The following is an 11,829-nucleotide window of genomic DNA, read 5'->3' on the forward strand; positions in this document are numbered from 1 at the left end:
GCATGGAATGTCATACATCTTACTGCCCTTGTGTGTGTTTAACTCTTGTCGAATGGGTTGTAAAAGTCTCTTCCCTGAGTGTTGGCCGACAGAAAAAAAGGCACCGTGTGCGCTACCCAGGAGCATTCTCTTGGCTATTGCCGCACGAGCCCCACATTCGCTACTGTGCATAGTGGAGCGAAACGGACTGGCCGCGACAAATTCGCCAACTGTTTGACCAATCTGATTGCCTATTTCGTAGTTGTAGTGTTTGAGCGAAAATTATGAAGCAAAGAGACCGAAAACCACAAGGAAAGGGAGCATGATTACTTTTTATACCTTCGCATTCAAATCTGCAATGCTAGAGTCTACGTGAAAAAGGGAAATACAGAACAACATTTCAAAACTGCACACTCTCCCGCTAATAGCGAGTTAGCTAAAAGTAAAAAGAAAAGTGGAAAAACAAAAATCTGAGCTAGCGGCAGTCGGATTTCACGTGGCCTAATACAAGAGGGAAGCGGCAATCATCGCATCGTGTGAGCTACGTCTGGCTAAACACAACAAGTCATTCAGGGATCGAAACGATCATGTGAGACGAGGTCATCACTAAAAGAAGCAATAGACGCCACACATATTTAGTTTTGAGTCGGAGACCTTGGTCTAACGCGCATGATAGCTCGTTCCAGTCGAACAGGACGCTCTGTGATTAATCAGCTGAGTCTGACGACCCTCTGAGTGTCCGAAATCCTCGTGCGCGCGCTCCGGCCCTACAGCCCTCCAATCGCCGCCCTCAGCCAATCAGGGCGCAGCGAGTATTTCAGGAGCTGAGCGCCGCTTGTTTGCAGTTCCTCGGTGAGTTTCACGGTGGAGAAGTTCATGATCAGAGGGAGGATGGGGTTGTACAGTGTGTTGTTTTTGCTGGTGTTGGATTGGTCTGTAGCTCAGGTTCAGAAGTGCCTGGTTAATGACAGTGATAAGATAGCATGTGGTAACTTGACTATCAGTAAAAGTGACTGTGAAGCTAAAAATTGCTGCTTTGATCTGACCAGCCAAAATCGCTGTTACTATGGGAATGAAGGTGGGTTTTGGGATCTTGAGCGTCTTCTATGATGAGCTTAACAGGCTTGGTTTACCAGCTCTTGCTTCCCTCCAGTGACTGTCCAGTGCACCAGGGATGGCCAGTTTGTGGTGGTCGTGTCCAAGAATGCCACCAGCCCTCAGCTGAGCCTGGGTTCAGTCAGCCTGCAGGGGGGCAGGAGTCCCCCCTGTGGCCCTGTTAGCACCACTGCTGGCTTTGCCATGTTCCAGTTCCCAGTCAGTGCCTGTGGCACCAGCATGAAGGTGAGGGGCTTGATCCTTCAGCTGAGGATGTTGTTCCTGTGGTGATTCCTGACCTTGTTCATGTGTCCTTCCTCCAGACTGAAGGTGGTGCTGTGGTGTATGAGAACATGATGTCCTCAACATTTGCTGTGATTGGGGGACCTGCTGGCTCCATCACAAGGGACAGTTTCTACAAGTGAGTGAGCAGCTGCTGCTGCTTCCCACAGTGCTCTGGTCTTGCTGGATCCCATGACAGCCTGCTTCTCTCTCCAGGCTGTTCTTCCAGTGCAGGTATGCAGATGATGACCTTGTTCCAGTGCGGGCTGTGGTCTACACAGTCTCCCCACCCCTTCCGGCAGTGTCTCCAGGACCTCTCCGTGTGGAGCTCAGGATTGCCAGAGGTAGCTGTCGGGCCTTGGGCTGTGTGAGCCGAGTGTGTGGGGCTTCTGCTGAACCCCGCTGCTGCTCTTCTCCTCAGGAGAGCTGTATGACTCCTACTACAGTGACCTGGACTACCCTGTGACCAAGGTGCTGCGGGATCCTGTGTATGTGGAGGTCCACATCTTGAGCAGGACTGACCCCAACATTGTCCTGACCCTGGGGGACTGCTGGGCCACTTCCACTCCCAGTCCTCTCAGCCAGCCCAGCTGGAGCCTTCTGGTTGCTGGGTAACCTGACCCCTGTGGCTCAGACTGGCTTGTCTTGGTAGTGTCCCCTTGTGGCAGGGCTCACCCTCCCTGTTGCTGTCCTTGCAGGTGTCCCTATGGAGGTGACAACTACCAGAGCACCTTGATCCCCGTGGGTGGCCCCTCAGGGCTGCCGTACCCAACGCACTACCAGCGCTTCATGATTCAGATGTTCACTTTTGTGGATCCTGCCTCTCAGGTGCCTCTGATGGAGAAGGTAGGGAGCAGCTTGTGGGGAAGGAGGTGGTGGCTGGTCCTGGGCTGTGCAGTGACCCTTGCTCTGCTCTCTCCAGGTGTTCATCCACTGTAGTGCAGCAGTGTGCCAGCCGACCGCTACTGACCGCTGTGTGCCCACCTGTGGCAGGAGGAGTGAGTTCTCTGGGGACAGGGCGGTTGTGTGCCAGTCAGCTGTGTGTATCCTTTCCTGATGCTGTTGTCCTGTCCTCTTGCAGGAAGAGCTGTTGCTCGAGTGGCAGAGGACTCCTCCAGAGAAACTGTGCTGGTGTCCAGTGGGGAAGTGATCCTGGTTGGATCCGAGCTTCCAGCTCTGGGTCAGCTGGATTCCCATCCTGAAGGTGAGGGAGGGGGATGGAGGCTGAGTGTCTGATCCTGTTCCCTGTGTCTGACCCCTCACTAAAGCTCTTCTCTCCACAGCACCCCGGTTCCTGAGCTATGGGCTGCTGGTAGTAGCTGCCTCCACTGTGCTTGTGGTCTGTTCTCTGGTATTGGTGGCTGTGTGGAGATCTAGACCTCACATCCAGAATACCAAGCCTAATCTGGAGTATGAATAAAGGCCTTGTTCTGAACTCCCTTGTGTACTGTCTTGTATGCTTCCCTCTTCTGTCAGCATTAAGTGCTGTAGTTCAGTGTCTGTGAAGATGTCCCTGTAAGCCTCTTCAATGGCCGTGCTTTTCCATCTTTCATAGACAAGTACTTGCACTAGTTCTTGGCCACTGCTTTTTCTTGGAGTCTGTGGTCTTAATGATATTCCTTCGACTGGCCTGGATTCTAATTGACTGCACTTTGGGGGAGGGGGGAAATACCTAGAGGGCTCATAACCAATTCCTCTTTCATCTCTCCAGCCCTCGGGCGCAAGTTGACAAACTTGCTCCCTCTCCCTTCTGAGTGAGTTCAGCCAATGCCCTCCTGTTCTAGTTCTTTAGAACAACACACCAGGACCCAGGCAGCCAAACATTTCTAGTTTGATTACAATTAGTTTTTCCTTCAGCTACCTGGCAAAGGAAAAATTAAACCATGATTTAACTTGGGGACTAGTGCTGTGCATGAACAAGATGATTGTGACTTTCAGCCAGTTCTCTACAGCCCACGTCCAATAAAAGTGGTGGAGATGAGCCAGTTCCTAGCATAACTGAACATGCAAACTCCCCCTGCATGTACACTAGGCAGGAGTCCAACCCAATAGACACTCTTCAGATCAGTCTAAATCGATTTCAATGACTGTGTGTGTGTGTGCTATCGTGAAGACTTAAAGTAAAGCTATTCGTGTTTTCCACTGTAGAAGACTGACTCCTGAAGTCCCCACAACCAACATTTCAGCTGGGGGACAAAACACGTGTCGTCACTGCCCACAGATCTGGAGAAGGAAATACTGTATCACTACGAGTTTGTCTTTTCACTAGAGGGACACATTAAAGCCACGAAATATCTCATTTTCGGCAAATTCATTGAAATCATTTGTGCAAACCTTTCCCACATAATCAATAATGAGATCTTATGATGTACTGTATGTAAAGTGAGACGTTTTCGGACCAGGTCTTATCTTTTCTCACTAGTTCACCTCTGATCAGATCATTCTTAACATCTGGTGGCCAGCAGGCAAAAGCTCTAACAGGAAATATTAGACGCACGTACCGCAAAATACAGCCAGTGTCCTAGTGTAACTGACCGGGGGAAAGTTCGCCGGAAGTTCGAAAACGATTTTGGCACGCCTGTAGCGCTTTCACGAAACCTCCTAGGGTTACGAAAACACTTGCTTTGTGTATCAAGTACATTGTGAATGTTTTAATAGCCTTCACATTGTCGTTTTTAGCACTTTTTTGGACCACGCACGAATATTCTTTTGTCCATATCTTCGCAATGGAAGCACAGAACGCCTTCAAACCAAATGCATTTTAAAGACCACGACTTGTGGAAATGTCCACAGCCTCTACATCAAACTATCAGTGAGCTAATTATCTTTTTTTAAACCTCCGGTTTTTCATCGATGCGTAATTACGCACTAACTGGAACCCGGGGGGACCGCTGTGTACACACGTCCACAACGCGAGAAATACTGCTCAACACGGCTTCGTGCGAAAAAACCGTATATCACCATAGGAAGCAGAACAGCGCAGTCTCCAATTACCCAGACTGTAAGCACGGGAATAAAGTTTTGCTTGATTTCTGAAACCCTTTCTTTATGTCCTGTTTTCATTCAGGTAAGGGTCAACTATATTCACAATACTGACAGCAGAAAGATTCAAATATTCTTGACTCAGCAGCTTATTAAAAACAGCTCCCATGATTTTCAAACCGATTGTTTACACAGAAGACCGACACAGCTTTGCGTTCTGAATCTCTTTTTCTCGTGCTTCTATTTAATGTGGCACTATGCACTGGGATAGGGGAATGCTGTTCACAAGCCAATAGCTTGTGTCGTGAAAACGCTACAGGCGTGCCAAAATCGTTTTCGAACTTCAAGCTAACTTTACCCCGGTGTTTAACCGTAAGTATTCACTGTAAACAATGACCCGTCTATTCAGGAGAAATGAGTCTCCATGATCCTCCTTCACTTGAACTATAATGGCTTTTCCACGGGGTGGATTCCATATCCTGTCCTCCTGCGTGTGAGCTGACCGAGTTCGGGTCCTCGTGAAAATCTTCACTCTGCGAACCTGAACGTCATCACGTGCGAAAGTCTCGGTGGCTTTAAAAAGAAGGAGCTCGCAAACAGCAGGTATCGTGGTTTTGCGAGTTGTTTTCATTTCAAGATGTGGTTTTCTAGTGGTCTCGCCTTTCGGCTGTTGACCTTGCTGTTCCTCGCAGTTCTGTGTGATGCTGCGCAATGGCGCGCCCGCGCTAACGTCCAATCCGGCATCAGGCGCAAGGGGGTCGCCTTTCTGGACTCGCCTCTGCTGCCACGGCAGCAGAAGCAGCAGGTTATCCGGGCTGTGTCGGCGCAGTGCGGGGAGAGTACGATCGTGGTGCAGGTCAAGACAGACCTGTTCGGCACCGGGCAGCTGATCAACGCTTCGGATCTCAGCCTGGGAGACTGTGCGGTCACCCGGCAGGACACCGCGGCGCAGCTCCTGATCTTCGAGGCTGAGCTGCAGGCGTGTCGCAGTGTGCTGAGTGTAAGTGGTTCTGCCGTTGGGCAGCTTCGGGTTCTCGGCAGTTGGGTGACTGGATCTGTGATCTGTCTAGACTGTGGACGAGCAACTGGTGTACAGCTTCTCTCTCAACTACACCCCGAAGCCGCTGGCCAACACCCCCATAGTGAGAACGAATGGCGCTGTTGTGGGTATCGAGTGTCAGTACATGAGGTGAGTCCTGGAGGAGCAGCAGGGCTGCCTGCCTGGAGCTTGACTCCCTGCTGACACCTGCCTCCTGTGTGCTAGGCTCCACAATGTGAGCAGCAATGCCCTGAAGCCCACCTGGGTCCCCTACACCTCCACCAAGTCTGCTGAGGATCTGCTGGACTTCTCCCTGAGCCTCATGAGTGGTAGGTCTCCCCTGAGATGAAGCACGGTGTGACTGTACAGCCAGTGCAGTTGGATCGACGGGATCTGTGCTTGAGATTGGGGTTCCCTTCCCATCCAGATGACTGGCGCTCCCAGAGGTCCTCCAATGTGTTCTACCTGGGGGACGTCCTGAACATCGAAGCCTCCGTCACCCAGGCCAACCACCAGCCCCTTCGGCTCTTTGTGGACAGCTGCGTGGCCACCTTGGTCCCTGACCAGACCTCCACCCCCAGTTACTCCTTCATTGAGAACAAAGGGTGGGTGTGACCTCGGGTGGCTTGAGCTAGTGAATACTGCCTGCCGTCTCTCCAGTTCTACACTGCCTTCTCTCCTTTCAGGTGCCTGACTGACGCCAAATCCACAGGCTCCAGCTCGCAGTTCATGCCAAGAACCCAGGACACCAAGCTGCAGATGAAGCTGGATGCCTTCAGGTTCTATCAGGATGCCAGGAGCTCAGTGAGTACTTGATCCTTCTGCTTTTATGGGTTTGTGAAGGTTGTGGAACAGCATTTCCATTACAAGCCCCAGATGGAGGCCTGGGTGTAGCTTGATCCACTCGTGCTCTTGGCAGATCTACATCACCTGCCACCTGAAGGTGACTCCTGCTTCCCAGAGTGTGGACTCCCTGAACAAGGACTGCTACACTGAGGGCAGCAGGTCAGTGAGGAGGCAGGGGGCTGCTGTGTCCAGCTGGTGCTCAGGTGAGGGAGCTGCTCTGACCCTGTGTCCCTGCTGTAGGTGGAGATCAGTGGATGGGAGTGACGAGGTCTGCAGCTGCTGTGACTCGAGCTGTGTGCCAAGTGTACGATCCAGGTATTGGGGTGGCAGGAGCAGGAGGGACCTGGCTTCTACAGGGGGTAAGGCACCCTTGCTCTGCCGCTCATGGCATGGATCTCCTCGGGAAAGTGGGGGTCAAGCAGTGTGGTCTACAGCCAGGCTTGTCCTGCTCTTGTTGCAGCTCCTGAGTGGGAAGCTGATGCCACTGTTGGTCCCGTGTTTGTGCTGCAAGAGCAGGTTGCTGAGAGGCCAGTGGAGGCAGAAGGCCAGAGCTCCCAGCTAAGAGCAGAGGAGGGCAAGTCCACAGGTACTGGCAGGAGGTGCTGTCATGTTGGCTGGCCCCTCTCCGTGGCAGTGCCCACTTGCTGAGGCTCCTCTGTGCTTTCTTTCCAGGCCTGCCTGTGGAGGCTGTGATCCTGGCTGGTGTGGTGACTGCGGTGGGGCTGGTCTGTGCTGCTCTGCTGGGGACAGTCCTGCGCAGGAGGAAGCAACACAAACCCATGAACTGACTTGATGTGAATGAGCAATAAACTGGTTGCAAAGGGTCTCTTGTCATGAGCTGCTTCTTGCTGTGCTGGAGAGGGTTGGGTATGAATGCTGTCTGAGGCTATGGCCACTCTTCTTACAGCTCCTCCAGCAGACTCTTCCTGCAGTTTGGAAGAACACCAGCTGTTCAGGTTCCTGTGGGAGTCTCAGGCTTGTTCCTTAGTATCTGCTCGAAGGCAGAAGAGCAGGGACATCAAATCACGGGGGAACAATAGCTGCCCTTTCAAGCTTGCCTGGAGGAGAGTCCTACTAGTGCAGGAGCACTTGTGCCATCTCCACAGTATCCTTGCAGAGAGCATTTTAGGACTTTACTGTCCCTTTGTTCCATGGAATATGGGATTAAAATGTAGGAGTTTCTGTGAAACTACATGGGGACGCTAGGGACCGAGATTCTCGTCAGTGCTGGTAGCGATTGTTCCTGCCCTTCCCAGGAGCAGTGAATATTATAATAATAATTGCTTACACTTATATAGCGCTTTTCTGGACACTCCACTCAAAGCGCTTTACAGGTAATGGGGACTCCCCTCCACCACCACCAATGTGCAGCATCCACCTGGATGATGCGACGGCAGCCATAGTGCGCCAGAACGCTCACCACACATCAGCTATCAGTGGGGAGGAGAGCAGAGTAATGTAGCCAATTCATAGAAGGGGATTATTAGGAGGCCATGATGGGGTAAAGGCCAGGGGGCCAGGGCCAGGACACCGGGGTTACACCCCTACTCTTTTCGAGAAGCGCCCTGGGATTTTTAATGACCACAGAGAGTCAGGACCTCGGTTTTACGTCTCATCCGAAGGACGGCGCCTGTTTACAGTATAGTGTCCCCGTCACTGTACTGGGGCATTAGGACCCACACAGACCGCAGGGTGAGCGCCCCCTGCTGGCCCCACTAACACCTCTTCCAGCAGCAACCTTAGTTTTTCCCAGGAGGTCTCCCATCCAGGTACGGACCAGGCTCACACCTGCTTAGCTTCAGTGGGTTGCCAGTTGTGAGTTGCAGGGTGATATGGCTGCTGGCAATATTATTCACAAACGGTAGCCGTATGGTGTCTCCCGTATCTTATTATCCAGCTTTATATCGGTCACAAGGGGGAGAGACCCGGTATTAAAGTGGTTTTATGGACCCTGTTTTCTTCCGGCGTTTTAGCACAAAACGGTGAACTGTCGGTTTTAACCTTCTCTGCTGTCCGGGGGAGTCGCCTGCCCCCTGTTACGGTCGCCGAGTGTCTGCTTCTACCGGTCTTTCAAGAAAATATTCGCGCCAAAACGACGGACGAATTTGTTCAAGTACTCCTGCATCTCCCCGAGTTTTCTACGCGTTGTCGATAAAGTAGCGAAACGATTAATTCTTTACGCAAGGACGCAGTGTTTGTATCAAGCGTCTTTCAATTAATATTCAAATGAACGTTCAACTAAACGCCGAAATGTGACCCCTGCACAGGCTAGAAAATGTATAACTGAAGATTATAAATTAATTATAGAAAGAAAGTTCGGGACAAATTGACACTTTAAATCGGGGGTAATCGACCAGCCGATCGATCGCAAGAATTTTTGGCATAAAAGAAATGGGCTACTTTTTCTTTCTTTCGATAGCCTAAAAATCCATTCGGATCTGTGCATGGAATGTCATACATCTTACTGCCCTTGTGTGTGTTTAACTCTTGTCGAATGGGTTGTAAAAGTCTCTTCCCTGAGTGTTGACCGACAGAAAAAAAGGCACCGTGTGCGCTACCCAGGAGCATTCTCTTGGCTATTGCCGCACGAGCCCCACATTCGCTACTGTGCATAGTGGAGCGAAACGGACTGGCCGCGACAAATTCGCCAACTGTTTGACCAATCTGATTGCCTATTTCATAGTCGTAGTGTTTGAGCGAAAATTATGAAGCAAAGAGACCGAGAACCACAAGGAAAGGGAGCATGATTACTTTTTATACCTTCGCATTCAAATCTGCAATGCTAGAGTCTACGTGAAAAAGGGAAATACAGAACAAAATTTCAAAACTGCACACTCTCCCGCTAATAGCGAGTTAGCTAAAAGTAAAAAGAAAAGTGGAAAAACAAAAATCTGAGCTAGCGGCAGTCGGATTTCACGAGGCCTAATACAAGAGGGAAGCGGCAATCATCGCATCGTGTGAGCTACGTCTGGCTAAACACAACAAGTCATTCAGGGATCGAAACGATCATGTGAGACGAGGTCATCACTAAAAGAAGCAATAGACGCCACACATATTTAGTTTAGAGTCGGAGACCTTGGTCTAACGCGCATGATAGCTCGTTCCAGTCGAACAGGACGCTCCGTGATTAATCAGCTGAGTCTGACGACCCTCTGAGTGTCCGAAATCCTCGTGCGCGCGCTCCGGCCCTACAGCCCTCCAATCGCCGCCCTCAGCCAATCAGGGCGCAGCGAGTATTTCAGGAGCTGAGCGCCGCTTATCTGCAGCTCCTCGCCGAGTTTCACGATGGAGAAGTCAATGATCAGAGGGAGGATGGGATTGCACCTTGTGTTGTTTTTGTTGGTGTTGGATTGTTCTTTAGCTCAGGTTCAGAAGTGCCTGGTTAATGACAGTGATAAGATAGCATGTGGTAACTTGACTATCAGTAAAAGTGACTGTGAAGCTAAAAATTGCTGCTTTGATCTGACCAGCCAAAATCGCTGTTACTATGGGAATGAAGGTGGGTTTTGGGATCTTGAGCGTCTTCTATGATGAGCTTAACAGGCTTGGTTTACCAGCTCTTGCTTTCCTCCAGTGACTGTCCAGTGCACCAGGGATGGCCAGTTTGTGGTGGTCGTGTCCAAGAATGCCACCAGCCCTCAGCTGAGTCTGGGTTCAGTCAGCCTGCAGGGGGGCAGGAGTGCCCCCTGTGGCCCTGTTAGCACCACTGCTGGCTTTGCCATGTTCCAGTTCCCAGTCAGTGCCTGTGGCACCAGTATGAAGGTGAGGGGCTTGATCCTTCAGCTGAGGATGTTGTTCCTGTGGTGATTCCTGACCTTGTTCATGTGTCCTTCCTCCAGACTGAAGGTGGTGCTGTGGTGTATGAGAACATGATGTCCTCAACATTTGCTGTGATTGGGGGACCTGCTGGCTCCATCACAAGGGACAGTTTCTACAAGTGAGTTAGCAGCTCCTGCTTCCCAGAGCGTTCTGGTCTTGCCAGGTCCTGTCTGGATCCCATGACTGCCTGCTTCTCTCTCCAGGCTGTTCTTCCAGTGCAGGTATGCAGACGATGACCTTGTTCCAGTGCAGGCTGTGGTGTACACGGTCTCCCCACCCCCTCCGGCAGTGTCTCCAGGACCTCTCCGTGTGGAGCTCAGGATTGCCAGAGGTAGCTGTCAGGCCTTGGGCTGTGTGAGCCGGGTGTGTGGGGCTTCTGCTGAACCCCTGCTTCTGCTGCTGTTGTCCTCAGGAGAGCTGTATGACTCCTACTACAGTGACCTGGACTACCCTGTGACCAAGGTGCTGCGGGATCCTGTGTATGTGGAGGTCCACATCTTGAACAGGGCTGACCCCAACATTGTCCTGACCCTGGGGGACTGCTGGGCCACTTCCACTCCCAGTCCTCTCAGCCAGCCCAGCTGGAGCCTTCTGGTTGCTGGGTAACCTGACCCCTGTGGCTCAGACTGGCTTGTCTCAGTAGTGTCCCCTTGTGGCAGGGCTCACCCTCCCTGTTGCTGTCCTTGCAGGTGTCCCTACGGAGGTGACAACTACCAGACCACCTTGATCCCTGTGGGTGGCTCCTCAGGGCTGCCGTACCCAACGCACTACCAGCGCTTCATGATTCAGATGTTCACTTTTGTGGCTCCTGCCTCTCAGGTTCCTCTGAAGGAGAAGGTAGGGAGCAGCTTGTGGGGAAGGAGGTGGTGGCTGGTCCTGGGCTGTGCAGTGACCCTTGCTCTGCTCTCTCTAGGTGTTCATCCACTGTAGTGCAGCAGTGTGCCAGCCGACCGCTACTGACCGCTGTGTGCCCATGTGTGGCAGGAGGAGTGAGTTCTCTTGGGACAGGGCAGTTGTGCCAGTCAGCTGTGTGTATCCTTTCCTCATGCTGGTGTCCTTTCCTCTTGCAGGAAGAGCTGTTGCTCAAGTGGCACAGGACTCCTCCAGAGAAACGGCACTGGTGTCCAGTGGGGAAGTGATCCTGGTTGGGTCTGAGCTTCCAGCTCTGGATCGGCTGGATTCCCATCCTGAAGGTGAGGAAGGAGGGATGGAGGTTGAGTGTCTGATCCTTTTCCCCGTGTCTGACCCCTCACTAAAGCTCTTCTCTCCACAGCACCCCAGTTCCTGAGCTATGGGCTGCTGGTAGTAGCTGCCTCCACTGTGCTTGTGGTCTCTGCTCTGGTGCTGGTGGCTGTGTGGAGATCTAGACCTCGGTTCCAGAATGCCAAGCTGTGCATGGAGTGTGAATAAAGGCTTTGCACTGATCTCTACTCATTGTGGCTTAGTATTGTTTTAGTGTGTTCCTTGGGACTATCATAGGGGTGGCGTCGATACCTCCATCTGGTATGTTAGTGTTGGTGAGCTTCTAGCTTCCTAATTTTTCTTCAGGGAACAAGTGCATCTGTCTAGGTTTTTGACACCCTTTCCACATTTTGCTGATCGGTGTTGTAGCGGCAAGGCTTACTAAAATACAGCAATTAAGTTTTCTGCTCCCTTGCTAGTCCCTCTCTCTTTCATCTCAGTGGTGCTTGATACAGAGAGGCCATTTCATGTGGTTAACAAGTAAGGTTTTTCTAGCTCAGTGGTTCTCAAACTTCTTGGACCAAGTACCACCACTGATCAAAGCA

General features: G+C 51.5%; 3 protein-coding genes across 6 annotated transcripts; all 3 read left to right on the top strand.

Moving 5' to 3' along the window:
• The first annotated feature begins 835 nt into the window (after positions 1 to 835).
• On the top strand, positions 836 to 2,791 carry LOC138237838 (zona pellucida sperm-binding protein 4-like). Its single transcript, XM_069187684.1, has 9 exons — positions 836 to 1,057; positions 1,133 to 1,320; positions 1,398 to 1,495; positions 1,573 to 1,700; positions 1,778 to 1,967; positions 2,055 to 2,202; positions 2,279 to 2,354; positions 2,438 to 2,560; positions 2,640 to 2,791. The coding sequence occupies exons 1-9, from the start codon at positions 856 to 858 to the stop codon at positions 2,774 to 2,776; spliced, it is 1,290 nt and encodes a 429-aa protein (XP_069043785.1). The 5' UTR covers positions 836 to 855; the 3' UTR covers positions 2,777 to 2,791.
• Positions 2,792 to 4,935: 2,144 nt separating this feature from the next.
• On the top strand, positions 4,936 to 7,011 carry LOC138237783 (zona pellucida sperm-binding protein 3-like). The gene is made up of 9 exons (XM_069187627.1): positions 4,936 to 5,338; positions 5,409 to 5,527; positions 5,603 to 5,706; positions 5,805 to 5,982; positions 6,064 to 6,181; positions 6,297 to 6,382; positions 6,464 to 6,582; positions 6,684 to 6,809; positions 6,896 to 7,011. The coding sequence occupies exons 1-9, from the start codon at positions 4,976 to 4,978 to the stop codon at positions 7,009 to 7,011; spliced, it is 1,329 nt and encodes a 442-aa protein (XP_069043728.1). The 5' UTR covers positions 4,936 to 4,975.
• Positions 7,012 to 9,502: 2,491 nt separating this feature from the next.
• On the top strand, positions 9,503 to 11,472 carry LOC138233251 (zona pellucida sperm-binding protein 4-like). Of its 4 annotated transcripts, none has more exons than XR_011187435.1 (8): positions 9,503 to 9,722; positions 9,798 to 9,985; positions 10,063 to 10,160; positions 10,246 to 10,644; positions 10,732 to 10,879; positions 10,956 to 11,034; positions 11,111 to 11,235; positions 11,316 to 11,472. XR_011187435.1 is itself a non-coding variant. In XM_069186609.1 (8 exons), exons 1-8 carry the CDS (start codon positions 9,509 to 9,511, stop codon positions 11,450 to 11,452), a joined length of 1,398 nt encoding a protein of 465 aa, XP_069042710.1. In that variant the 5' UTR covers positions 9,503 to 9,508; the 3' UTR covers positions 11,453 to 11,472. The 4 variants fall into 4 exon arrangements, 2 of the variants coding, with proteins under 2 accessions (XP_069042710.1, XP_069042711.1); XR_011187436.1 differs by having other exon boundaries at positions 11,301 to 11,319; XM_069186609.1 differs by having other exon boundaries at positions 10,956 to 11,031; positions 11,113 to 11,235; positions 11,301 to 11,472.
• The last annotated feature ends 357 nt before the right edge of the window (positions 11,473 to 11,829 follow it).

Source organism: Lepisosteus oculatus, chromosome 3, assembly GCF_040954835.1.
Source record: "Lepisosteus oculatus isolate fLepOcu1 chromosome 3, fLepOcu1.hap2, whole genome shotgun sequence".
In the NCBI taxonomy this organism is placed as follows: domain Eukaryota; kingdom Metazoa; phylum Chordata; class Actinopteri; order Semionotiformes; family Lepisosteidae; genus Lepisosteus; species Lepisosteus oculatus.

What these genes read in the sequence shown, in the direction of transcription:
- LOC138237783 (XM_069187627.1), top strand. Translation starts at nt 4,976, where the DNA reads ATGTGGTTTTCTAGTGGTCTCGCCTTTCGGCTGTTGACCTTGCTGTTC. An exon ending in ATCGAGTGTCAGTACATGAG is followed by an intron (nt 5,528 to 5,602) that starts GTGAGTCCTGGA and finishes CCTGTGTGCTAG; the next exon opens with GCTCCACAATGTGAGCAGCA. An exon ending in ATCAGGATGCCAGGAGCTCA is followed by an intron (nt 6,182 to 6,296) that starts GTGAGTACTTGA and finishes TGCTCTTGGCAG; the next exon opens with ATCTACATCACCTGCCACCT.
- LOC138237838 (XM_069187684.1), top strand. Translation starts at nt 856, where the DNA reads ATGATCAGAGGGAGGATGGGGTTGTACAGTGTGTTGTTTTTGCTGGTG. An exon ending in ACAAGGGACAGTTTCTACAA is followed by an intron (nt 1,496 to 1,572) that starts GTGAGTGAGCAG and finishes TTCTCTCTCCAG; the next exon opens with GCTGTTCTTCCAGTGCAGGT. An exon ending in AGGTGCCTCTGATGGAGAAG is followed by an intron (nt 2,203 to 2,278) that starts GTAGGGAGCAGC and finishes TGCTCTCTCCAG; the next exon opens with GTGTTCATCCACTGTAGTGC.
- LOC138233251 (XM_069186609.1), top strand. Translation starts at nt 9,509, where the DNA reads ATGGAGAAGTCAATGATCAGAGGGAGGATGGGATTGCACCTTGTGTTG. An exon ending in CCTGTGGCACCAGTATGAAG is followed by an intron (nt 9,986 to 10,062) that starts GTGAGGGGCTTG and finishes TCCTTCCTCCAG; the next exon opens with ACTGAAGGTGGTGCTGTGGT. An exon ending in ACAAGGGACAGTTTCTACAA is followed by an intron (nt 10,161 to 10,245) that starts GTGAGTTAGCAG and finishes TTCTCTCTCCAG; the next exon opens with GCTGTTCTTCCAGTGCAGGT.